The 27,155-nt window shown below is 42.0% G+C and overlaps 1 protein-coding gene across 2 annotated transcripts; it reads left to right on the top strand.

The window, feature by feature from the left end:
- The first annotated feature begins 12,291 nt into the window (after positions 1 to 12,291).
- On the top strand, positions 12,292 to 17,083 carry LOC146565001 (putative C-type lectin domain family 20 member A). 2 transcript variants are annotated; one of them, XM_085292841.1, is made up of 6 exons: positions 12,292 to 12,491; positions 12,767 to 12,820; positions 15,023 to 15,379; positions 15,465 to 15,821; positions 15,892 to 15,989; positions 16,380 to 17,083. In XM_085292841.1, exons 2-6 carry the CDS (start codon positions 12,784 to 12,786, stop codon positions 16,518 to 16,520), a joined length of 990 nt encoding a protein of 329 aa, XP_085148967.1. In that variant the 5' UTR covers positions 12,292 to 12,491; positions 12,767 to 12,783; the 3' UTR covers positions 16,521 to 17,083. The 2 variants fall into 2 exon arrangements, with proteins under 2 accessions (XP_085148967.1, XP_085148966.1); XM_085292840.1 differs by lacking the exon at positions 12,292 to 12,491 and having other exon boundaries at positions 12,518 to 12,820.
- The last annotated feature ends 10,072 nt before the right edge of the window (positions 17,084 to 27,155 follow it).

Genomic DNA, 27,155 nt, shown 5'->3' with positions numbered 1-27,155 from the left:
GTTTTAAAATTACTCTTATTAATCTTTCTGGGTCACAAAATAAACTTTTAGCATATTTCCAGGCGAGAAAGTAGCTTTGCAAACTTCAAATATCTGCTCGGTTTATCAAGACATCGCATATTTGCAAAAGTGCGCCGACGTTTTCGGAGACGTCTGTTACCCACCAGCTCGATAGCAAGCCGGGGGGTTCAATGGTCACTCCAGCCGGCGAGAGCAGCGGACTCCCGGCTTCATCGTTTTCAGACCCCCGCTCTGTCGCTACTCAGGTTAAACATGATATTGAAGTCACTCGGAGAACTTTCCTTTTTTCTGTGTTTTATTTGTTCCGGAGTAAATCGTTTGGCTGAGATCAAAGTTATTAGATTATTAGATTAAATAAAACTTTATTAATCCATCGGGTTGGTTCCTCCGGGATTTTCACACAGCTGAATAAACGTCAGCGGGTGTCGGAGTGGAGGATGCCATCCTGTACCTCCTACACAGAGCCCACTCACACCTGGATGGGGGAAAAGGCACGGTCAGGATCCTGTTTCTTGATTTTTCCAGTGCCTTTAATACCATCCGGCCCTGTATGCTTCAAGAAAAACTGAACAGGATGGAGGTGGACCCCTGCCTGGTGGCTTGGATCTCCGACTACCTCACCGACAGACCACAGTACGTCAGGCTGAAGGACATCACGTCTGACACAGTGGTCAGCAGCACAGGAGCACCACAGGGAACTGTGCTGTCCCCTCTTCTCTTCACCCTGTACACCTCTGACTTCTGCTACAACTCTGAATTATGCCATATTCAGAAGTTTGCAGATGACACGGCCATCATGGGGTGTATCTGGGATGATCAGGAAGAGGAGTACAGAAGTCTGGTGAGGAACTTTGTCGCATGGAGTCACACAAACCACCTGCAACTCAACACCTCAAAGACTAAGGAACTGGTTGTGGACTTCGGGAGGTCTAGAGCAGGTCCACTGCCGGTTCAGATAGAGGGGGAGGAGGTGGAGGTGGTCAACAAGTACAAGTACCTCGGGCTGTGGGTGGACAATAAACTGGACTGGTCATGCAACACAGAGCACCTGTATAAAAAAGCCCAAAGCCGACTGTACTTCCTCAGGAGGCTGAGGTCTTTTAACATCTGCAGGAAGCTCCTGAGGATGTTTTACCAGTCGGTGGTTGCTGGAGTACTTTTCTATGCTGTGGTGTGCTGGGGGAGCAGCACAGCAAAGAAGGACTCATCCAGGCTGGAGAAACTGATCAGGAAGGCTGGCTCTGTGGTCGGCATGAAGCTGGACACTCTGGTGACAGTGGCAGAGAAAAGGACATTAAAGAAACTGATGGACATTATGAACAATGCTGGGCATCCTCTGCACACGGCCATAAACAACCAGAAGAGTCTGTTCAGTGACAGGTTGCTTCTCCCCAAGACAAGAACTAACAGACTTAAAAACTCCTTTGTCCCACACGCCATCAGACTGTTTAACTCCTCTCTGGAGGGGAGAGGGAGGGGAAACAGGAGGACAAAGGAGGGGGGAACAACTAAGCTGTAGTGCCTCTTCACCTCACTGTGCAATACCTTTTGTGCAATACTTTTTGTAAATAGTCAACAGTGCAATAGACTCAATACTTGAAATGTGCAATTCACTTGTATTTTTATTTTTATTCCTATTTATTCTATTTATCCCCTTCGTATATTTTATTTATATTGTCTCTGTATTTATATATATATATATATGTGTGTGTGTGTGTGTGTGTATTATATATATATATATATATATATATATATATATATATATATATATATAATATTCTGTAACTCTGTAACTTCTGTCGGTGCTGTGCTTTTTTGGAAATCGAATTTCCCAGAGGAACCCACCCGAGGGATTAATAAAGTTCTATCTAATCTAATCTAAAACAGAAAACTGATTAAACAGAAGTGTGAGACAGTCGAGAGTTTACTCCAGTGTCCTGTTATATTTTAGATAGCAAGGAGCAGACGGCCGAGTTTATTAAACTCCACCCACACAGCGCTGACGCTAATCTGAAGGCTAGACCGTCCCATTTCACGGCCTCGCACTTCCGGCCTTCTCGGTCTTCGAAGGACCCGGCCCACGTAGACCGCGAAGGCCGGGTCCTCCGAAGGATGCGGCCGACGTTTTGGGACACAGCTTCTGTGTCTGAGCACATGTGACGGTGCAGAGCCGGGGAAGGCGGGGCTTGTTCCTTCCTAACCAGTAGGGGTGTTAAATAAACTCTTTGGGGTTTTATTTCATATTTATATTATTTATCTGTTATTATTGATTTACTTTAGCTCAACTCAGTGATTAACAGAATAATGATGAATCACAATTAACAATAACAATGTTGTATTGCATTACTGAGTCGTGTAAACTCACTGGGTTACAACATCATTGTGTTCTCTAGTTCTTTGCAGGAACGTGAAACCAGGCTTCTACATGTCATTCAGCAAGTGGGAGAATATGGGTTGAACCTTTCTCCCCAAAAGTGCTCCTTTTCCCAAAGTTCAGTGCGATACTTGAGACACATTGTTTCTAGCAAAGTTGTAGAGACTGATCCCGAGAAGCTCAGAGCTCTCAGAACCTGGCCATGACCCCAGACACTCAGTGAGCTCAAGTCTTTTCTAGGCTTTGTAGGGTACTATCGACGGTTTGTGAAGGACTGACCAAAACCTGTCAAACCCCTGAATGATTTCACCAAAGGCTAACCACCACAGAGGAAGGGCAGAAAGGTAACACCTGGCCCTAGTGGGTATTGAACCCTAAAGTGCTGCTTTCCAACTGTTTTTGAAGTAATCATAGATTTAATTGGAAAGTAAATCTTAAATGAAATTAAATCTCTGCTCCAGCACAGCTGGATTTCATTTCATTGATTTGCACATCATTGCTGATCATGTGGTTTACATTTTCACAATAACTGCTGAATCCAACTGTTACATTTGCAGTTTTAACAAACAGTGAGGAACTATTACTAAATATATGTGTTGGATATGTTTAAAATGACATTTTGAATGAAAGATATCCGCTGGTGTGTGAGCAGTTGAGCTTTTCCGCCCTTTCCAGAATTATAATGGTTACAGCTTCACTCAGATATCACTGAGGCGGTGACGCAGCCATGCAAACACAGTGATCGCATGCAAAACTCTGCTTCACATTCAAATGAAGACACAAACCTGAGACCTGATGCAGCAGACGTGTTCAAGGTTTGATGCTGTGAGAAAAGCTTTATTACACTTACAGACTAAAACTGCAGAAGAAAGTCAGAGAGGATGAATACATGAGCAATGTTTACTGTTTATGACCTCAGTCTGGCTTCATGGTTTCACAGCTCACTCACCATGTGGTGGTTGATGGAGGTCAGTTTGAGTTTGCTTCTCAGATGAATTTGAATAAGGCCGATTTTTGCATTAAGAAAATACTCCTGATATCTTTAAACAAATAAACCTGAATGAACACTTTCAGCCTACGTCTGGCTTTACATGATGTACGAAGCTTTTCTGAGAGAGGATTTAGGAGCAGATGTTTATTATGTGGATGATTTTAACTGTTTCCAGTTCAGCAGACTGGATGCTTCTCTTCCAAATAAAGATGATCATATTTCAGTCCTCACTGTGTTTTTGTTTATGCAAGAAAATGACCAGAGTGAGAGCAAACGAGGCTCCATTTAAACATGTAACTCAGTTACATGTGGAGATGTTAAAAAAACAATAATAAATTGGTTTAAATACATTTTATAATATTTATTATGAAGAGAGAGCTGAGTGTAAAAGCAGATGATGTCACTTCCTGGTGTGCAGACTAAACCGACCCACAGTCTTCCTTCTCACATATCCCAGAATTCGTAGCGCGGCCCAGCCAAATTTCAGTTTCCAACAATAGCGGCTGCTGCTAAGTTTTAAAATTACTCTTATTAATCTTTCTGGGTCACAAAATAAACTTTTAGCATATTTCCAGGCGAGAAAGTAGCTTTGTAAACTTCAAATATCTGCTCGGTTTATCAAGACATCGCATATTTGCAAAAGTGCGCCGACGTTTTCGGAGACGTCTGTTACCCACCAGCTCGATAGCGAGCCGGGGGGTTCAATGGTCACTCCAGCCGGCGAGAGCAGCGGACTCCCGGCTTCATCGTTTTCAGACCCCCGCTCTGTCACTACTCAGGTTAAACATGATATTGAAGTCACTCGGAGAACTTTCCTTTTTTCTGTGTTTTATTTGTTCCGGAGTAAATCGTTTGGCTGAGATCAAAGTTATTAGATTATTAGATTAAATAAAACTTTATTAATCCATCGGGTGGGTTCCTCCGGGATTTTCACACAGCTGAATAAACGTCAAACAGAAAACTGATTAAACAGAAGTGTGAGACGGTCGAGAGTTTACTCCAGTGTCCTGTTATATTTTAGACAGCAAGGAGCAGACGGCCGAGTTTATTAAACTCCACCCACACAGCGCTGACGCTAATCTGAAGGCTAGACCGTCCCATTTCACGGCCTCGCACTTCCGGCCTTCTCGGTCTTCGAAGGACCCGGCCCACGTAGACCGCGAAGGCCGGGTCCTCCGAAGGATGCGGCCGACGTTTTGGGACACAGCTTCTGTGTCTGAGCACATGTGACGGTGCAGAGCCGGGGAAGGCGGGGCTTGTTCCTTCCTAACCAGTAGGGGTGTTAAATAAACTCTTTGGGGTTTTATTTCATATTTATATTATTTATCTGTTATTATTGATTTACTTTAGCTCAACTCAGTGATTAACAGAATAATGAGGAATCACAATTAACAATAACAATGTTGTATTGCATTACTGAGTCGTGTAAACTCACTGGGTTACAACATCATTGTGTTCTCTAGTACTTTGCAGGAACGTGAAACCAGGCTTCTACATGTCATTCAGCAAGTGGGAGAATATGGGTTGAACCTTTCTCCCCAAAAGTGCTCCTTTTCCCAAAGTTCAGTGCGATACTTGAGACACATTGTTTCTAGCAAAGTTGTAGAGACTGATCCCGAGAAGCTCAGAGCTCTCAGAACCTGGCCATGACCCCAGACACTCAGTGAGCTCAAGTCTTTTCTAGGCTTTGTAGGGTACTATCAACAGTTTGTGAAGGACTGACCAAAACCTGTCAAACCCCTGAATGATTTCACCAAAGGCTAACCACCACAGAGGAAGGGCAGAAAGGTAACACCTGGCCCTAGTGGGTATTGAACCCTAAAGTGCTGCTTTCCAACTGTTTTTGAAGTAATCATAGATTTAATTGGAAAGTAAATCTTAAATGAAATTAAATCTCTGCTCCAGCACAGCTGGATTTCATTTCATTGATTTGCACATCATTGCTGATCATGTGGTTTACATTTTCACAATAACTGCTGAATCCAACTGTTACATTTGCAGTTTTAACAAACAGTGAGGAACTATTACTAAATATATGTGTTGGATATGTTTAAAATGACATTTTGAATGAAAGATATCCGCTGGTGTGTGAGCAGTTGAGCTTTTCCGCCCTTTCCAGAATTATAATGGTTACAGCTTCACTCAGATATCACTGAGGCGGTGACGCAGCCATGCAAACACAGTGATCGCATGCAAAACTCTGCTTCACATTCAAATGAAGACACAAACCTGAGACCTGATGCAGCAGACGTGTTCAAGGTTTGATGCTGTGAGAAAAGCTTTATTACACTTACAGACTAAAACTGCAGAAGAAAGTCAGAGAGGATGAATACATGAGCAATGTTTACTGTTTATGACCTCAGTCTGGCTTCATGGTTTCACAGCTCACTCACCATGTGGTGGTTGATGGAGGTCAGTTTGAGTTTGCTTCTCAGATGAATTTGAATAAGGCCGATTTTTGCATTAAGAAAATACTCCTGATATCTTTAAACAAATAAACCTGAATGAACACTTTCAGCCTACGTCTGGCTTTACATGATGTACGAAGCTTTTCTGAGAGAGGATTTAGGAGCAGATGTTTATTATGTGGATGATTTTAACTGTTTCCAGTTCAGCAGACTGGATGCTTCTCTTCCAAATAAAGATGATCATATTTCAGTCCTCACTGTGTTTTTGTTTATGCAAGAAAATGACCAGAGTGAGAGCAAACGAGGCTCCATTTAAACATGTAACTCAGTTACATGTGGAGATGTTAAAAAAACAATAATAAATTGGTTTAAATACATTTTATAATATTTATTATGAAGAGAGAGCTGAGTGTAAAAGCAGATGATGTCACTTCCTGGTGTGCAGACTAAACCGCCACGTCTTCCTTCTCACATATCCCAGAATTCATAGCGCGGCCCAGCCAAATTTCAGTTTCCAACAATAGCGGCTGCTACTAAGTTTTAAAATTACTCTTATTAATCTTTCTGGGTCACAAAATAAACTTTTAGCATATTTCCAGGCGAGAAAGTAGCTTTGTAAACTTCAAATATCTGCTCGGTTTATCAAGACATCGCATATTTGCAAAAGTGCGCCGACGTTTTCGGAGACGTCTGTTACCCACCAGCTCGATAGCGAGCCGGGGGGTTCAATGGTCACTCCAGCCGGCGAGAGCAGCGGACTCCCGGCTTCATCGTTTTCAGACCGCCACTCTGTCACTACTCAGGTTAAACATGATATTGAAGTCACTCGGAGAATTTAAAAATGTAATTGTTTTCCTTTTTTCTGTGTTTTATTTGTTCCGGAGTAAATCGTTTGGCTGAGATCAAAGTTATTAGATTATTAGATTAAATAAAACTTTATTAATCCATCGGGTTGGTTCCTCCGGGATTTTCACACAGCTGAATAAACGTCAGCGGGTGTCGGAGTGGAGGATGCCATCCTGTACCTCCTACACAGAGCCCACTCACACCTGGATGGGGGAAAAGGCACGGTCAGGATCCTGTTTCTTGATTTTTCCAGTGCCTTTAATACCATCCGGCCCTGTATGCTTCAAGAAAAACTGAACAGGATGGAGGTGGACCCCTGCCTGGTGGCTTGGATCTCCGACTACCTCACCGACAGACCACAGTACGTCAGGCTGAAGGACATCACGTCTGACACTTTGGTCAGCAGCACAGGAGCACCACAGGGAACTGTGCTGTCCCCTCTTCTCTTCACCCTGTACACCTCTGACTTCTGCTACAACTCTGAATTATGCCATATTCAGAAGTTTGCAGACGACACGGCCATCATGGGATGTATCTGGGATGATCAGGAAGAGGAGTACAGAAGTCTGGTGAGGAACTTTGTCGCATGGAGTCACACAAACCACCTGCAACTCAACACCTCAAAGACTAAGGAACTGGTTGTGGACTTCGGGAGGTCTAGAGCAGGTCCACTGCCGGTTCAGATAGAGGGGGAGGAGGTGGAGGTGGTCAACAAGTACAAGTACCTCGGGCTGTGGGTGGACAATAAACTGGACTGGTCATGCAACACAGAGCACCTGTATAAAAAAGCCCAAAGCCGACTGTACTTCCTCAGGAGGCTGAGGTCTTTTAACATCTGCAGGAAGCTCCTGAGGATGTTTTACCAGTCGGTGGTTGCTGGAGTACTTTTCTATGCTGTGGTGTGCTGGGGGAGCAGCACAGCAAAGAAGGACTCATCCAGGCTGGAGAAACTGATCAGGAAGGCTGGCTCTGTGGTCGGCATGAAGCTGGACACTCTGGTGACAGTGGCAGAGAAAAGGACATTAAAGAAACTGCTGGACATTATGGACAATGCTGGGCATCCTCTGCACACGGCCATAAACAACCAGAAGAGTCTGTTCAGTGACAGGTTGCTTCTCCCCAAGACAAGAACCAACAGACTTAAAAACTCCTTTGTCCCACACGCCATCAGACTGTTTAACTCCTCTCTGGAGGGGAGAGGGAGGGGAGACAGGAGGACAAAGGAGGGGGGAACAACTAAGCTGTAGTGCCTCTGCACCTCACTGTGCAATACCTTGTGCAATACTTTTTGTAAATAGTCAACAGTGCAATAGACTCAATACTTGAAATGTGCAACTCACTTGTATTTTTATTTTTATTCCTATTTATTCTATTTATCCCCTTCGTATATTTTATTTATATTGTCTCTGTATTTATATATATATATATATATATGTGTGTGTGTGTGTGTGTGTATTATATATATATATATATATATATATATATATATATAATATTCTGTAACTCTGTAACTTCTGTCGGTGCTGTGCTTTTTTGGAAATCGAATTTCCCAGAGGAACCCACCCGAGGGATTAATAAAGTTCTATCTAATCTAATCTAATCTAATCTAAAACAGAAAACTGATTAAACAGAAGTGTGAGACAGTCGAGAGTTTACTCCAGTGTCCTGTTATATTTTAGATAGCAAGGAGCAGACGGCCGAGTTTATTAAACTCCACCCACACAGCACTGACGCTAATCTGAAGGCTAGACCGTCCCATTTCACGGCCTCGCACTTCCGGCCTTCTCGGTCTTCGAAGGACCCGGCCCACGTAGACCGCGAAGGCCGGGTCCTCCGAAGGATGCGGCCGACGTTTTGGGACACAGCTTCTGTGTCTGAGCACATGTGACGGTGCAGAGCCGGGGAAGGCAGGGCTTGTTCCTTCCTAACCAGTAGGGGTGTTAAATAAACTCTTTGGGGTTTTATTTCATATTTATATTATTTATCTGTTATTATTGATTTACTTTAGCTCAACTCAGTGATTAACAGAATAATGAGGAATCACAATTAACAATAACAATGTTGTATTGCATTACTGAGTCGTGTAAACTCACTGGGTTACAACATCATTGTGTTCTCTAGTTCTTTGCAGGAACGTGAAACCAGGCTTCTACATGTCATTCAGCAAGTGGGAGAATATGGGTTGAACCTTTCTCCCCAAAAGTGCTCCTTTTCCCAAAGTTCAGTGCGATACTTGAGACACATTGTTTCTAGCAAAGTTGTAGAGACTGATCCCGAGAAGCTCAGAGCTCTCAGAACCTGGCCATGACCCCAGACACTCAGTGAGCTCAAGTCTTTTCTAGGCTTTGTAGGGTACTATCGACAGTTTGTGAAGGACTGACCAAAACCTGTCAAACCCCTGAATGATTTCACCAAAGGCTAACCACCACAGAGGAAGGGCAGAAAGGTAACACCTGGCCCTAGTGGGTATTGAACCCTAAAGTGCTGCTTTCCAACTGTTTTTGAAGTAATCATAGATTTAATTGGAAAGTAAATCTTAAATGAAATTAAATCTCTGCTCCAGCACAGCTGGATTTCATTTCATTGATTTGCACATCATTGCTGATCATGTTGTTTACATTTTCACAATAACTGCTGAATCCAACTGTTACATTTGCAGTTTTAACAAACAGTGAGGAACTATTACTAAATATATGTGTTGGATATGTTTAAAATGACATTTTGAATGAAAGATATCTGCTGGTGTGTGAGCAGTTGAGCTTTTCCGCCCTTTCCAGAATTATAATGGTTACAGCTTCACTCAGATATCACTGAGGCGGTGACGCAGCCATGCAAACACAGTGATCGCATGCAAAACTCTGCTTCACATTCAAATGAAGACACAAACCTGAGACCTGATGCAGCAGACGTGTTCAAGGTTTGATGCTGTGAGAAAAGCTTTATTACACTTACAGACTAAAACTGCAGAAGAAAGTCAGAGAGGATGAATACATGAGCAATGTTTACTGTTTATGACCTCAGTCTGGCTTCATGGTTTCACAGCTCACTCACCATGTGGTGGTTGATGGAGGTCAGTTTGAGTTTGCTTCTCAGATGAATTTGAATAAGGCCGATTTTTGCATTAAGAAAATACTCCTGATATCTTTAAACAAATAAACCTGAATGAACACTTTCAGCCTACGTCTGGCTTTACATGATGTACGAAGCTTTTCTGAGAGAGGATTTAGGAGCAGATGTTTATTATGTGGATGATTTTAACTGTTTCCAGTTCAGCAGACTGGATGCTTCTCTTCCAAATAAAGATGATCATATTTCAGTCCTCACTGTGTTTTTGTTTATGCAAGAAAATGACCAGAGTGAGAGCAAACGAGGCTCCATTTAAACATGTAACTCAGTTACATGTGGAGATGTTAAAAAAACAATAATAAATTGGTTTAAATACATTTTATAATATTTATTATGAAGAGAGAGCTGAGTGTAAAAGCAGATGATGTCACTTCCTGGTGTGCAGACTAAACCGCCACAGTCTTCCTTCTCACTGTAAGCGGCTGTCTCCTCCTCTCTGTGGAAAACCTTCCCATCAGGCTGCGTCCTCCACCTCAGCTTCACCTCCTCAGTGACTCCTTGCTCCACCAGCTTCTCCCTCACCTGAAACACAGTTTTCACACATTAACAGAAGCTCCTCATTAATCAATCACTGAGACTGATTATTGACAGTGTAGAGAGAAAGCGTTATAACCTGATAAAGACACAGTGACTGATTTCTAACCAGCACAGGATGATTGAATTTCATTCTTCCCCAGTGATGTATCTCATCAGCAAAGACACACAACTGTCAAACTTGTCTCCACTGATCTCAGTGACATGTTTAACAGTTGTGTATTTGGACATTTTCTTCCTGCTTGTTTGAAATACGACATGTTATCAAAGTCAGAAAGGTCGAGATCCTAAAAAGCCTGTGCCCCAGTTTGTGACGGTTGATTTACCTGTTCCAGTATAAAACCACTTCCAGGGTAACATTATACCACGGAGTCAGGTACTTCTGATTTGAGACCTTAGTTTTCACAGGAGCTACAGTATCCAGAGTCGTACGCAGTGAGGAGGTAAAATTATTAACAAGATAATCGACCTCTGTTGGGGTAGTGTCCAGATAGCTGCTCTGCTCTATGTTGGTACAGGGCATTGGAGATGATAACAGTGGGTGGATTATATTCTTAAACTTAGTTACAGCGCTTTCAGAAAGACATCTACTTTGATAAAGTCTACTCTCCACTGCTGTGTAATCAATTATTGTAAATGTAAATGTTATCAGGAAATGATCAGACAGCAGAGGGTTTTCAGGAAACACTGTTAAATGTTCAGTTTCTATGCCATATGTTAAAACAAGATCTAGAGTGTGATTAAAGTGGTGGGTGGGTTCTTTTAGAGTTTGAGAGAAACCAATTGAGTCTAATAACAGATTAAATGCCATGTTGAGGCTGTCATTGTTAGCATCTACATGGATGTTAAAATCACCCACAATAATTATTTTATCTGAGCTCAGAACTAAATCAGATATAAAGTCTGAGAAATCAGACAGAAACTCTGTAAGGCCCAGGTGGACGATAGATGATAACAAGTAAGACTGGTTTCTGAGTTTTACAGCTGGGGTGGACGAGGCTAAGCATCAGGCTTTCAAATGAATTAAAAGTCTGTCTGGGTCTTTGGTTGATTAATAGGCTGGTGTGAAAAATTGCTGCCACACCGATTGTGGGCATATAAATAATGTTTTATTGAACAACTGTGTTGAAAATGTGTTTTGTGAGGCTCAACCGGCTCCTTCATAGAAACTGCCCGGAGCCTAACCAGAGGCTGAGCTGGAGGCCTCAGCTACCTCTGAACCAGTGGGAGTTTTTAAGTCGGACCTGCCACGTCAGCTGGAAAATTGAGGTTTCTCAGTCATCCAGGTCATTGTATTCTAAGAAGTGGGCTTTAAGGTGTCTGGGAAGGGATCTCAAAAATCCTCAGAACTCTATATTGGAGACACCAAAAAGCCATTTCATAAAGGCATGGCACAACATAGAAGAGCTACCTTGGCGGGACAGGACTTGGCTCTCCATCTGCATCTAAAGGACAAAGGTCACTCTTTCAAGGACACTAATGTTCAAAATTTGGACTGAGAAGACAGATGGTTTGAAAGACAAGTGAAGAAGCCATCTATGTCCACAATGAACAACCCTCTTTGAACAGAGGCTTTCGACACCAACTGTCTGCCATCAATAAGCCAGTTTGGTGATCCTTCCTAGACACCTTAATGCCCGCTCACATCATGAACCATTTCAACTCAGGAAATCACATGATAGGGTGGGGCTAAGTTTCACAGTGAGCTCACCCGAAATCTTGGCTGATTGTGACCCAAACCCGTTTTCACACCTTGGCCCATGTGATTAGGTAGAGGATCAATAGCAGATCCATGACCTCCTTGGGGGACACTCCCATAGAGCTTGGAAATCTGGCACTCACCACCAATCGACCTTAAAACTGAAGAAGCTTCTCGCATGAAACATCTTCAAGAAAATTAAAGAAGATCAGATGCTTTTCTTTCCAAGTTCTTTAGATTATTCAAGGAACATTGAAGTGGTCGGGCAGACGTCAGTCTGTTTGCATCTGTAATAACTTTGAATAAGTCATCTTCAGTTAAACGACTCTGAGCATCTTTAAACAAATGCACTTTAATGAACACTGGGCTGCTTTCTAAAAAACCACTTTTACAAAGTCTCTGATGGACGTGGGAGGAGGAGCGAGGATGACATTTATATCAGATGAAGAGTTCTGACTGTGTCACAGCTGCACAGACGTCTCATCGTGTCGGGTATGTTCTGCATATGTTTGGTTTATTTGATAATCTCACACATTCATTGTCTGGTATTCTAATAAACAAAATGATGATAATTGAAGGAAGACAACATTTTTAAAGTTGAACGTTTCAAATGTTGAATATGTTTGATAGTTTTGTTTGAATGATTAGATTAGATAGAAATGGAGTGAATGACAGAGACAGCTGCCTCTTTGTTGATGCTGCTTTAAGTGTTATGATTAATAATGAACGAGCAGCTGCAGATGAGATTCATGAGGACGTCTTCACAGTTTTTCAGCTCTCAGTCATGAAGAGGTGTGGACTGATCCTGCTGCTGCTCTCAGGTCTGTGAACTCATCTCAGTCGCCTCATTTACAGTTTGAATAAAACTTTTGATGTCAGAAAATCAAAGAAAGCACAAAGTGAACTGCTCCATAGGGATTATTTTAAAGGTGTCTGTAAACGAGCTTCAAGCAGTCACAGGAACACTCGTACAATCTCCAAAGACCTTTGTCATGTCAACTAAACTTCTAAAGGTTTCTTTGGGTCCAGTTAGAAGTTTGATTGACAGTTTAATAGTCGGCAGTTTGTAACAGTCTGTATAAAGTATAAAAGAGTAAAAACAGAAAGAAAGGAGGGAAGAGTCAGTGCATGAACGTGGCTGTTTGTGTGCACTGCTGAGAAAAACACGTCTTGATTTTATTTTCTGTGTAGAAATCTGACTGAAAGCCTGAAACGCTGCAAACCCGTCAGCTCGCTGAAAAAGATCCTGACTGCTTTTACCACGTCCGTGTGCACGTTAGAGCAGGGCGATATGACCAAAAATATTTATCACGATATAGATTAGAAAATTTGCGATAGAACTGACGATATAATTGATGCGAGACAAAATACAACTCCACAACTTTGCTAGCGCACAAAAACCTTCCATTTATTTTCACTTAAACAAGCAGCTGTTTTATGTACATTAAAGCTTTATAAAAATGTAACAGTGCAAATGCAAATTCTTTGCTGAAAGTTTAACCAAAAGGCATTTCCAGTAGAAATGGGCTGACATATCCTGAGCATAACCATGTATAATATCCACCGAAGTTAAAAAGAGGAGCTTTGCAACATTAAACTGCAGTGTGCCAAATAAAAAAGTCAAATATGTATTTTTCAGACCATAAGGTGCACGGGATTATAAGACACATTAAGCGAAACAAAGCAGTCAGATAAATCAAACTTTATTCAACTCATTCTTCTTGCTTCCTCCACTTCTGTACCATTGATTCATTAATGTTGAATTCTCTGGCAGCTGCTCTATTCCCATGTTGTTGCAGTATATTAATGACTAACCTCGTATTGTGGATGGATTATCTCAGTTGTTCTCCTGACGAGTTTGGTCCGTTTACAGCATCCTGCTATGCGACTGCATTTGTCTCTAACCATGAGGAACCTTCACGTTAACTTTTATCGAGTGGAAAAGTGTTAGCGTTCATCCTCCAGCTTCAGTGTTTATGCTATGCTAACATAGCTGTGTTGCTAGCGATCACGTAGCACATCATTATATACCAGCTAGCCCAACTTCAGTAACTTTACAAACATCACAGCTGTTTAGTTTCCTGTCTTCATTTATGTTGGAAGTGATAGCAGAGCAGTAAGTTTGAATTTTTTCAGAAATCTCTCAGTCAGAACAAGCGAAACTAGCGAGCTAACTTCCGCTAGCTTCTAACTCCGTTAAATGTAATAAATTCTGTTTTCATGGATGCTTGGATGTTAAACTTCATAGTTACACCTGGTAAAGCAGCAATGCTGATCGTTTTATTAAAGATGAAAGAATTTACACAGTTTTTAACTCTCAGTGACGCTGCAGTGTTTGTTTGACTTCGGGACCTGAATGATCTGACGGACAAACACCAAACCAGTTCCACATCACTGAAGTTGCACCATTTTTACAAACCTATTCTGGTTCATCCGTTTCACTCAACGATCCGCTTTCCCCCTTCTCATTCTCCGTTGCCGCCATGCTCTTTTGGCCATGTGCGTATGAAAACAAAGGCACTACACATGTGTGTTTTACCCATATTCTATCACGATATTTCATTTTCTTATCGTTGCCTAACATTGTACCGGTATTACCGTGAGCGGTATAATATGGCCCAGCCCTAGTGCACGTGTTGTTCAGTTTTGAGAGCCACTAACACGTCGTTTTCCTTCATTGTGCACACTGAAGAGGAAAAATCGTCCAAATACATGTGCAATAAGGCCAGAGTGAAAAACAAACTTAGCACTGTTAAAGCAGCTTTTTAAGCTGATGTGAGAGTTTCGCCCTGGAGCAGGAAACCAGTGTGTAGGTGTCCACAGGCACCGTAAAACAGCTTTTAACCAGTACACGAGTTACACATCCTTTGAAGGACACATATATTAACATATATTCACGTCTTTAAAGATGTCAACAAAAAGTTTGCGTTGTGGTAGCATGTAAAGAATTTATTCTCCTGATGACTAAAATAGTCGAGCTGAGGTGAGTCTGTGACCGCGCTGACTGACTCGTGTCCTCTCAGGTTACGTGATGGTCTGCCATCTTCAGTCTGATCAGTTAGTCAGACAGCTCCACCTGGTTGACCTGCAGAAGTCCTGGAACGATGCTCAGCAATACTGCAGAGATGAGTACATTGACCTCGCCATTGTTAACAGCTCAGCTCTCATCCAGGAAGCCCAGAAAAGGGCGGGGAGCACCGAGGCGTGGATTGGACTCTCCAAAGACTGGACCTGGTCTCAAACTGGTCCAGTTCAGTCATCCTGGTTTAACATGTGGTCACCGGGACAGCCAGGGACTGATGAGTGTGTGATAATAACTGGATATGGATCATGGTTCACAAGACCGTGCTCAGCTACTTATGACTTTGTCTGCTATGACGGTGAGTGTTTCAGACTTTGGTACCAGGGTTTGACAAACTGAACATTTTAGCTGCAGGTTTGAATCCGTCTGATCTTTTGTTTCAGCTGCGACTAACAAACACATCCAGGTGAAGAACTCAATGACCTGGTCTGATGCTCAGTCTTACTGCAGACAGAACTACACAGACCTGAGCACCATCACCAACACGCAGGACAACAGCCAGGTCGCTTCTATGGTGCCATCTCATTATAAAGACAGGGGTTCTATGTTGTCACTTACTGCTGGTGCCTGGATTGGACTGTACAGAAACTGGACGTGGTCAAATTCGAGCACAGCCTCCAACCTGACATGGGGGCCCGGGCAGCCTAATGTCACTCAAAACTGTGCCAGTATAGATGCATCAACAGGCTCCTTCAACAGTCATAATTGTAGTGACCAACGCCCCTTCCTCTGCTCCAGAGGTGAGTCTGTCCTCTGTGTTTCTGCACAGTCTGGTCCTCCTGGGCTCATCGGGCTTTTCTTTCTCTGCAGATGTCAAACCTTCAGCCTTGAGGTCAGTGAAGGTTCAGCTGAGGGCGGGATCTGCAGACCTGAACGACCCCACAGTGCAAGAATCCATCCTGCAGCAGGTCAGAGGTCACACGGGCCCCGATACAAGGAACAGACCGCTATAACTACTGTGAAATGATAGAGAGCAGTGAGTCTGTGCAGGTTCAGGGACACGTGACAGCACACAGCTGCAGAGATACGGGGCTCGTTTAATGCAATCCCATCCATTTGTATTATTTAACCTTTTTAACTGGTAACTTGAAGAAGTCACTTAATTTCAGATTACTCTGAGGAGACGACGTGAACCAATGACAGGCAATGAGGCCTAATTCCAGACTTCAGTTTCATCCCCAGCCAGTTCATTTAGTTCATTTCCCCCAGAAACAGCACCAACAACGTTTTCTGCTCACTACAGAAACAACGGCTGATTAATGAGGAGCTTCTGTTAATGTGTGAAAACTGTGTTTCAGGTGAGGGAGAAGCTGGTGGAGCAAGGAGTCACTGAGGAGGTGAAGCTGAGGTGGAGGACGCAGCCTGATGGGAAGGTTTTCCACAGAGAGGAGGAGACAGCCGCTTACAGTGAGAAGGAAGACTGTGGCGGTTTAGTCTGAACGTTATTGGCTGATGTTCCTCAGATGATCTGCTGTGTAATTCAACTTATTTCCATCTCTGTACTCTGACTGCTGGACTGTAACAGCGTAGCTTTGCATGACTGACAGTTGGAAATCATCCTTCTTTATCCTAAGCTCAGATCAGAGTGTCTGATGAGCTGTTTTATGCCTCTTTGTTTCTTCTGATTGGTGAAGCTAAAGTTTGCAGGTGAGCGGGTGGGCGGACCTTCTGTGTCTCAGATATAAATGTTCATGATATCCTGTCTCTACATATGAAAGTTCAAGAGGAGAAAAAGGTGAAACTGAGTGTTCAGAGCAGCCTGATGTCTGAGCTTTTTGACTTCATACTTTATAGTTCAAATGAGCACCCAGCAATATAACAGTAGATATGCCATATATGTCAGTGAATCGCGCATTTATGCTCTCTATTATCATATTAAATATACATTTTTCTGTCTCAGAAATGTCTCTGCTGCTGTTTGATTCTGTAAACTACAGTCATGGCTCTGCATCCATCTTCATTGTAAACTCTATTCAATAAAGTCTATTGATATTTTATTGTCCTGTCAGAACTTTCAGTTGCTTCATTTTTATGCTCTTATTTTGAATTTGATGCAGTAACACACATCATAAAGGCTGAGACAACATGAAGTTTAATGCTAAACAATAAGAGTCTCACATACAGTGAAGCTGATTGGCGGGACAGCAGTCACATGACTGGCTATGAAATCCCAGACAGACAATCCAACAGTTTGTGAAACATCTGAATGTAAAATGCTGAAAACTTCTGCTGCTCATCTGTTCACAGAAAAATCTGTGAAAGCGACGAGACGGCTGTGTGACGGTGATTTTCAAAATAAATTCAGATCAAATATTTTCTGTTTTAAAACACAAAGTGTTTCACAGTCTGATAAAACTCCACATTAAGACCAGAGTACCTGTCCACACAGCGGTGCATTCACTGCTGCACACACACACACACACACACACACACACACATTAGAGGAACAAAAGCCAAAAACAACAGGAAACAGATTAAAGCTCATCTATAAAATGAGTTGTCAGCAGTCGCTGCCCTGACATGGACGTGGCTGATGTGTTTACAGATGCATGTCTTTATTTTTCCTTTTCATGATGATCATGTGTTTTGAATAATTGTATTGTTTGTTATTTTCTCTTTTACCGTGGGAGGGGCTTTCGTGAGAATGAGATAAAGTAAATGATGGGCTGAGGAAAGCTGTTCCAAAGTTGGGAGCTGTGACTCTGGGTCGGTTTAGTCTGCCCACCAGGAAGTGACTGATCAGCTGATTTTTAATGGCTGATGTTCACAGGTTGATTTGACTCTTTTTTATCTTTAGAAAAATGCTCGTTTTGTTGGACAATAACATTTTTGTTATTCAGAGATGCTAACAGTAGAAAAGGTCTGAGTGGTAATGATCGAGTTTTCCTTCAGGACTTCATCGTTCTTCCTGAAAATGTGTGACTGACCATTTAAAAGTCCAGCCCTTCACCTCCACAGTAACACTCTAAGGAGTTTAAGACCATGGCGCCATCTGCTGGCCAAACCTTCACATTGCACCACGAGAATAGAATAGAATTCAACTTTATTGTCATTGCACACGTCACAAGTACAAGGCAACAATGAAACGCAGTTTGCATCCATCCAGAAAGTGCTTTAGCCACAATATAGATGTATTACAGAAATGGGTCTGTTACAATGTTCATGGTATGAAGGTATGTCATGAATAAGCTCTAAGTATGTGCAGGCTGTAGTGAGTATACAGGCTATGAACAGGATATCAATATGAACTATGCAAGTTATAAACAGCTGGTTATAACTTGCATGTGGTTTATAGAAGATGGTTGATCTTCTATAAACCGTTTATAGAATTATAATTATTGTATTGTACAGTATGATTGTCTACACGGCGTTTACAGTAGCGCAGTTTAGATCAGTGAGATATGTGGCTAATTTCTACAGAGGCTGTATAAAGTGCTAGTGGTTGTGTGTGTGTGTGTGTGTGTATGTTCAGTCCATGAGTTGATGTGGGTCATGGACATTAGCTTGGAAACGATGTTTGATGATCTCCACATTTTCTTTAACTTTAAACTTCCTCAAAGACAATCTGACCTCAGTCCAGAATAATCCACTTACTTCTCTTTTTGTATTGCCGTGTGTGTGTTAACACTCTTCCTGTCTTGTTATTTTAGAGCTTCTTTCTTATTGGAAACTCCCTGCGTCTACACAAGTTTGACCATCTCATGTCAAACATGAACACTTTTACACTTTATTGAATGTAACAACAACCAAACTGCAGTCTGAAACCATCTTTGTAATAATAAAGAAGCCTCTCATGTCTGTCCTGTGTTTCCTGACCCCGATGCAGAAGTCTGCCTGATCCCAAACCAGAAAAACTATTTCTCCTGCTTTAACAGGCGAATTAAAGAGAAAAGATGACTGAACACGAGCCGAGACTCAGAACGTGTCAACCAGCTTTTATGTGTTTTTACTCAGAGGGTCCAAACTGCTTCAGCTCAGTCCAGAGATCCTCTGAAAACCCACTTCATGCGATTGTCCAGCCTCCTTCACCCAGTTCATGTGAGCTGCTTGTGCATGGTGGGTGTAGCTGAAGCAGACGAGCACTTAAAGGGTCTGCTGTCGGCTCCACCTGTATTTTTGCATTCTCAGTCAGTTTAACCTGAGCTCAAATCTGCATCAGCGTTTGGTCCAAAGTAGAAGCTGAATGCAACACTGCCTCCCAGAGGCCAAATGCACCAACTACAGCTTCATTCAGGCGGATTTACAGCTTGTAATGGATTTCCTTCCATCCATTTTATTTTGCAGGAACTGCTGTATACTGTGTGCAGAAAAACAGTAGACATAAAACTAACTGTACAAATGATATCAGCTTGAAAATGAATAACGCCAACGCAGTGTGGGAAAGCCCCACTCTTAGGGCATACTTCCACACACTGTCTCAATACTTTTAAATCACTACTCAAAACCCATCTGTTTAGAATTGCATACACCTGGTCTGTCTTAGGCCGTTTTTACCTGCTCAGTTTTTATATTTACTTTTATGACTGTTTATGTCTAAATTTTATCTACCATGTTTGCTATATATACATTTTTCTTATGTTTTTCATGGTATTGTTTACGTGCTACTGTGAGGTGACCTTGAGGGTCTGAAAGGCGCCTATAAATAAAAAGTATTATCATTATTATTATTATTATTATTATTATTATTATTATTATCATTATTATTATTATCATTACAAATCAGACAAAAACAGATGCAGCAGGATCACAAACAGACACATGTTGGCTACATGTTGATGCTAAATGACTAAAATCACACGTGCAACACTTTCTACATATTTGACAACAGAAGAAGAACACAAACAAAGTTGGAATGTATTTTTAATTATTTTAAATTTTTATTTTATGCCAAATTAGATATTTTGCATAATCAAGCACCAAATCACAAAGTCTCCTCCCTGTTTGTACTGTAAGGTCAAAACCCTACAGTACTACAGAGAACCCCAACAATCAAACGATCCCCCTCTGAGCAAGCACGAGGCGACTGTGGGGAAGAAAAACTCCCTTTTAACAGGAAGAAACTTCCAACGGAACCGGGCTCAGAAGGGACGGCCATCCGCTGCGACCGGTTGGGGGGGATGGAAATCAAAAAGGAGACGAGATGGCGTGAACTACAGTTGTTAGAATTTGGATTTGGTGCTAAAATTCTGCTTCAAGATGTTAAAAGAAGCAGGGCGGCGGGGAAAAGCCAGGATGGTCATTTCAATCATCTCTGGCTTCAGTGAACCACCTGAAGGGTTTTCGCAGAGTTTTTCCCAACGCTGAAAAAAACCTGGAAATTTTGGACTTTTTGGGAGGACCGGGGATGACTCCGAGGCGCATTTTTAGATGCTTTGTCAGAACCTCATCAAAAGACGCATCCTTTGCCATCGCAGCCTTTAACACAGTGTCTGGGGAGCCAAACTCCTTGATGAGGCATTTGGTCATTTTCTTGATGAACTTTTTCTTGTCCTTCATCAGACTTGTGACGGACTCTGTGCTGCTGAGTTCAGGCTGCATCAGATCTCTCAGACGCTTGAGGATCGCGTCAGGTTCTTTTGTAGTACATGCTGCCCTGGCAAAAAAGTGCTGAGTTTCAGGTTTGGATTTTCTGATGACTCTCATCATGAGGAGAACGGCGAGGTCACTGGAAATTTTCTCAGCATCAGAAGATGACGCTGATACAGACCTCATCTCTGACATGTCAGAGGAATCCTTGGGTGAGCCTGAAACACTGGCAGAGCGTTTTTGTGGGGAAATGCTCCCAGACTTTGGTGTCTGATCAGGTGTCTGATCAGGTGAGTGATCAGACACCTGATCAGGTGTCTGATACCTGAGCAAAAGTCAAAAGTGGCCTTGCTCTACAAGCCTTCAGTACATAAAACAATATAATAGGAAAATAAGGATACTAAGGATATTGATTTCATGACACCATCTGTCCTTATGGACTAACGTCTCTGAGGAACGTTTCCAGCATCTTACTGAATCTCAGGACTAAGAGAGCTCTGAATGCAAAAAGGGTCCAAGCCAATACTAGCAGGGCATCGCTAATCAAGGGTCCAGTCAATATATCTGCTCTGTGACAGCAGGTAATAAAGTAATGGAGCAATATTCAGCCTGCAGCTTCCTGTGGTTAGCTGTTTACTGACAAATATGGGTCACCAACAGGAAGCGTCAGCCACATGTAGGTTATAACCTTCTCTCTGAGTGGGCACTTTGCATGTGACGACAGCTGAAACAGTACACAGTGCAGACTTAATCACAACACTGCGACTCAACCACTTTGTTATGGAATCTGATTTAGAGCAGAGATTAGAAGCAGGAAATGCCTGCTGAGGTCGGTGTAAACCAGTGGAGGCAGGTTTACACCGACATTAACAGGTGTTAAGTGTTAAAGTTGACTTTAACATGAGTGCAGAGAGAAAATGTGATGTTCCAGCACTCCTTAGAAAGAGAGCGTGTGTGATTCAGTGAGTGATGGTGTTGAACGGGACTCTCAGTTACAGGTCAGTGGTTGATTTTGTCATCATACCATCAGATCTGCAGTTTCTTGGACACACGGGTGAAGAGAGAGAAGCTCAGCTGATCAGCACTTGGTGGTGACTTGAATCAGGTGCTTGGTACCCGACAGACCTGGCGTTTCTAAACATATATGTCCCGGGAGGGTCTTGCAGAGGCCTCTTCCACATGGTGGAAGCATGAGCTGCAGCCTCAACATGGACCAGTGTGGCCCAGGCAGCGGCTGAGAGGAAAATTCAGTAGGAGTTTGGACAGGACATGAAGCAAGACTTTTAGCTGGCCCTGAAATGATTCTAGCAAACTGTAACTTGATTTGAGAGGAGGTAGTGGCCACTCCCACTGCCACGCCTTCCACAGAGAACATCGAATCGAATCCGGGGAAGAGGAGAAGGACTCACCCATCACTGCAGGTGAGGTCATTGTAGTAGTTGTGACAGTGACGGAGCAAATCTCCACGGGGTGAGATGAAATGAGCTGTGGTTGGAGCGTCGCTGGTCTTTGTCTTAGAGACAGGAGGAGCTCTGTCATTTGTCTCTATCACTGGCATCCTGGTCGCTTAACTGACGTCTTCTAGGGATGTCCTACAGGGAGGAGGCTCCAGGGCAGAGCCAGGACACGCTGGAGAGATCTGGCTCTTTGCTTGGCTGATCACCCTGCTCTCCCTGCTGCTTAGACTGCAGATGGATGGAAAATTTCACTTCTTCATGCGAGTTGGAATATGGCCAGATTTCCTAACGCTTTGCAGCAGGTGCAAAGTCAACTTTTAGTGTTAAAAAGCTACAGTTGGGATTTACTAAAGAGGCACAGTGAGAGTTTTGAATCAGAAAGGAGCAGACAGGGCTCATTTTCACCGGACTTACTGAGGAGTTACAGAACACACAAGGTTGTGGGGAGAACCTTTAAATTAAGTTTTATTATTTTGATGGTGGCAGGAGTGTTCATTTATTTTGAAAGAACAAGGAGAACAGAGCAAATGTGAAGAAAAACAGTTTGTGATGATTACGATAAAAAGAGACAGCAGCAGGTATATTACAGGTGATAGTGGCGTTGGCCTCATTCTTCTTCGTTGGTCCTCAGTGACGTCTGGAGGCTGCAACAGAAGAAGAAGACAGCAGCAGACAGGTCGGTGCTGATAAACAGGCTCAAACTCCAAATCATGACAAGTGATGCAAACAGAGAAAACTTTGTGATGATTCAGATAAAAAGAGACTCGGTGTTCAGAGGAAGCATGACGGTCTGACAGAGAAAGCCATCTGTGACCGTTGCTGAGGCTTTTTCTCATCCTCAGCACCGACAGTGTTTGTGTAATTACTCTCACTGCCAGAAGGGGGAGACACAGCTCCAGCCTGCAGGGAGAAACACTGCAGCTCTGGATTTCCAACAAAGGAGTTTATAAATCAGAGTTTTAGTTAAATAAGTTAGCAAACAAATGTAAAAGAAGAAGCACTGCACTGAGTGTTTTATACCTGCGCAATACTGTGACTCACCTGAGCTGCCAGACATCTTCAGCTCTCTGCTGCTGACCTGCTAACAAGATTTCCTGAGCAGAAACAAGAAGAACAGTTTAATTTTCAATAAAAAATAAAAAATATTGTTGAAATGTTTGAAAGTATATTTTACAAGTGTGTTCGGCCATGATTTATCAGTGAAAAGTCCATTTTATTTTCCACTTTATTTTTATAGCATCAGATCACAGCAACAGTCAGCTCAAGACACTTTGAGGGTTAAAACTCTACAACATTAGGAAGTAGGAATGGGTGCAAGAGAACAACGAAGGAAGTAATAACTGAAGTTTGTTCTGAAAGATTGACCTGAGAGGGAGAGTCAAAACAAACACTGAGCGGTTCTTGTAGAGAACCACTTCTACTGTTCCTTAGAATTGTTAGTCTGCTTGTCCATCTATCACCGGTTAACAGTACGTTTAGTCACTGTGCTATCCTAGCCTGGAGGGTTGCGATCTCAGGGATAATAGTAGATCAGCATGGGGTTTTGAGGCTCGTTTTATTTATTTATTTTTTCCCCTTTTTTTTTTCCTCTCCCCCTCTTTCTTTTGGGGCGGGGGGGTTCCAGAGGTTGGGACATATTTTTTCTGCACCTGCATTTTGGTACCTGAATGGCAAGCTCGCAAAGTCATCTGCTCTTCGTTTTATAAGCTGGAATGTTAAAGGTATAAATAATCCGGTTAAACGCACAAGGGTTTACTCATTTAAAATCATTGAGATCCGATGTTGTATATCTGCAGGAAACACACCTCCGATCAAGTGAACAAATTCAACGAATTAAACTGTTTCTCTGCTTGTCTGCATTGCCACAAATTGTTCTATTTGGTGATGTATCATAGAACTGTACTATATAGTGTATGTACGTTTCTGTGTTTGCTAGTAACTACCATCAACCTAAGGTCTCAGCTAATTTATCTTTGCAGAGATGTTCATTTGATTGTAACAGCAGTAGGAAAGAGCAGTAACAAGAGTAGGACAGCTAAGCTAATTATGGCTAAACATTTGGAATTTAATGAAAGCAAAAATTGACCTTGCAAAGATGGATAGGTTTATTTAGAAAGTCAGCTATTTACATTTAGTGTTCGTCCCAAGTAGGAGATTTTGAATTGAGTCTAAATTGACCGCAAATTTACTTAACTTGTTAAAATCAACCAGGCTGTTACTGAAGCAGTCGAGGAATTACCTTTGAGGTCTCAGTCATAGGTAGTAATGCAAAATCTAACATTACACTAACCTTATATTTTTGTAAAAGGCAAAATGGACTTTTTTCCAGGGTGGGGGAGTGTTTCATGTCTGTAAGTTAAAATTGTTATTTTTGTTGTTTCCTGATTTCTAAGAATTGGGAGAACAATTACATGCTAACAAAATGATGCATTTTGGTTGCCCATGTTTGGTGTTGCTTTGGGCTTAGGGTGATCACTGACGATGACTTACACCTAAAAGAGCTCAAAATCAGAAAACGTTGCTCTAAAACATGTTGACATGGTAAATGAAAATGAACAATAATCAAAAGTGATCATGCAAACTGAAAGACTACTTACTATGTTTCTCTTGTTACTTCATTAGCCTCAGTGTTCTCAGATCATTCTTTACATAAAAGCACCCAGTTGTCTTGCAAAGAATGTGTAGGATTAGTGCAATCACACACATTCGAAGATACTGGTAGTTATTGTTTCAAATGCCTATTTCATGACAACCAGGCTAAATTCATCTAAGGGAGTATGAAAGAGATTATCTGGATGCTGAAATGATTGTTAAAATACATTAGGCCAATAATAGTAGACCTGTGCTACATTTGTCCAGCTAGGCAACACATATTTCTGCATAAGAGATACATGAGACACCCTTTAAATAAGCAAATTTCATGTTTAAAACATGGAAATGCAGCCAAAATGGACCATACAATGGCCTCAGTGAACACATCAGCACATAAGTAGAGATGAGGAAACTCAATCACATTAGACATTAATATGACTATGAGTAAATTATATATATTATATATTCTGTTACATGGTTTAAAGAATACAATGTGATAATCACACATGAGAACGCTGTTTCCAGTTATACAAATTTATTTTATTTCACTATTAAAGAAACCAATTATGTGAATAAAAGCTCACCACAAGAACATCTCCCAACCCAGTCTTACAAAGTTGCAGTTACAATAAAAAACTGTTGGTGAGCTAAAAAACAATCCTGGTGCTGATGCTTGTCATTGAACGTTTTGGACAGAGCTCTTGATTGAAATGCTTACCGTTGTGTGTAGGCATTTCGGTCCAGATGTTATGGAGTTCAGTTCAGCTAAGATGTATTTCTAAAGCACCGGATCGCAAAAATAGCCGCTTCTCGGCTGTTTATATTGTAAGGTAAAGACCATACAATACAAGAGAGAAAACCCCCCAACAATCAGATGATCCCCTGTGAGCAAACCCTTGATGACAGTGTCTGTGAAGGTTATCAGTCATCAAGGCCATAGTAGTCTAAGGAGCTTGGAAAGAAAAGCGCCTGGACTTCTTTAAGTTAAAGAAGTCCAGGCGCTTTTCTCCAAGCTCCTTAGACTTGGTGACGGTGGGAAAGAAAAACTCCCTTTTAACAGGAAGAAACTTTCGGCAGAACCAGGCTCAGTGAGGGGCGGCCATCTGCCTCGACCGGTTGGGGGGGGGCACAGCTGTTATAACCCCTGACGCAGCATAGCTTCTAATTCTGAAAGATACGTAGATACCTTAAACCTGCACTCTATGCAGGACACCAAGCGATGACACGACTTGCAGTACTATAGGAGTCTATGCAGAAACAGTTTTCTCTCTTGAATCTCTGTAATTTTTTTGCTACTGAGTGTCTGGGTGCAGTCACTCATTTTGGGCCAATTAAATCAAATGAACTTCCATTGTCTAAGTTATAGCCCTATTGAACCTGCGTTAACCAGCTTTAATAGGGAGGGCCAAAGTCGTAGTTGTGCTAAATTTCCTCGAATTCTCCTCGGAGATTTTCGAGTAGCTTCCTTTGTTCTTGAAAGTTCTTTTCCATTTGTCTCATCGCTTCCCGTCCATTCCACATCTTTTTGGTAAGGTCACTAACCTTATTTTCTAAGGCCTTATTTTGTTGTTTGAGTATGTCAACTTGGACATCGTAGTTGTTTATCAGATTGTTATGTTCTTCCTGTGAATCATACAGATTTTTCTTGACCTCTTCAAGCTCTCTTTTCATTTCCTCAAATTCATGGCACAACAACTCCTTTTCTCTGTTGGTCACGTTAAAATCATGTTGGGAGTCTTTCTCAGTGGCTTTGAAGATCCGTGATTCTCCTTTCGCACCCTCATCGTGTGGTTTCAGTTCTTTTTGAGAATCACCACTCCTTTTGGAAAGCTCCTGGAGGTCCTGTTCAAGAAGTTCGTTATGCCGCCTCAATATGTCAATTTCATGTGCAAAGCATTGGCGTTCCAGGGTCTGTCTGAGCTGTTCACTGTCCGTTGTTTTGTTTTCCTCATTCATGATCCTTTTTCTTTCTTCACTCTCTTGTAACTCTTTAAAGGCTGTGTTTGCCTGATGGAGCTCAGTTTTAACAGCCTGTATTTCCTGTTGCATGTCATCTTTTTCCTTTTCAAAGTCCCTTTTCAGCTCACACATGCGTTTTACCGTCACATCATTTTCCTCTCTTAAAGACTGGTTGTCCTTTTCCATGCCTTTCACTTTTATAACATAGCCTGCCTTTTTGCTTTGCAGCTCTCTGATTTCATCCTGCATTTCCTGCATCACCTCTTTGTGTTGCTGAATTTCTTTGCTATTGGAGCTTTGTGAATCCTGTAGAACTGTATTCAAATATTCCAGCTCTTGAATTCTGATGTGAATTGTTTCATTCTCTAGTTGCAGGTCTCTTTTCCTCTTGTTTTTAGAGAACCCACTTCGTTTGAAGAGAACTTCAATGTTTTTTTGGAGAATCTTGTTCTCATTTATGAGCTCTCTTTTTTGCTCCTTAAGGTCGGCGTTCTCGACTTTAAGGTCACGTATGGTAGAGTTTTGTTGTTTGAGAGTTTT

The sequence above is a fragment of the Mchenga conophoros genome, linkage group LG11 (genome assembly GCF_057382185.1).
Source record: "Mchenga conophoros isolate Kocher_MC1m ecotype Shallow Benthic linkage group LG11, M_conophoros_male_GT1.1, whole genome shotgun sequence".
NCBI classification, from domain to species: Eukaryota; Metazoa; Chordata; class Actinopteri; order Cichliformes; family Cichlidae; genus Mchenga; species Mchenga conophoros.
The sequence above is the reverse complement of the archived record's forward strand: the minus strand, read 5'-3'. Positions and strand labels throughout refer to the sequence as shown.

Excerpts from the sequence above, each read along its gene's own strand:
- LOC146565001 (XM_085292840.1), top strand. The coding sequence starts at position 12,640 with ATGATTAGATTAGATAGAAATGGAGTGAATGACAGAGACAGCTGCCTC. Across the intron at positions 15,380-15,464 it reads TGACTTTGTCTGCTATGACG|CTGCGACTAACAAACACATC; the intron begins GTGAGTGTTTCA and ends CTTTTGTTTCAG. Across the intron at positions 15,990-16,379 it reads AAGAATCCATCCTGCAGCAG|GTGAGGGAGAAGCTGGTGGA; the intron begins GTCAGAGGTCAC and ends ACTGTGTTTCAG.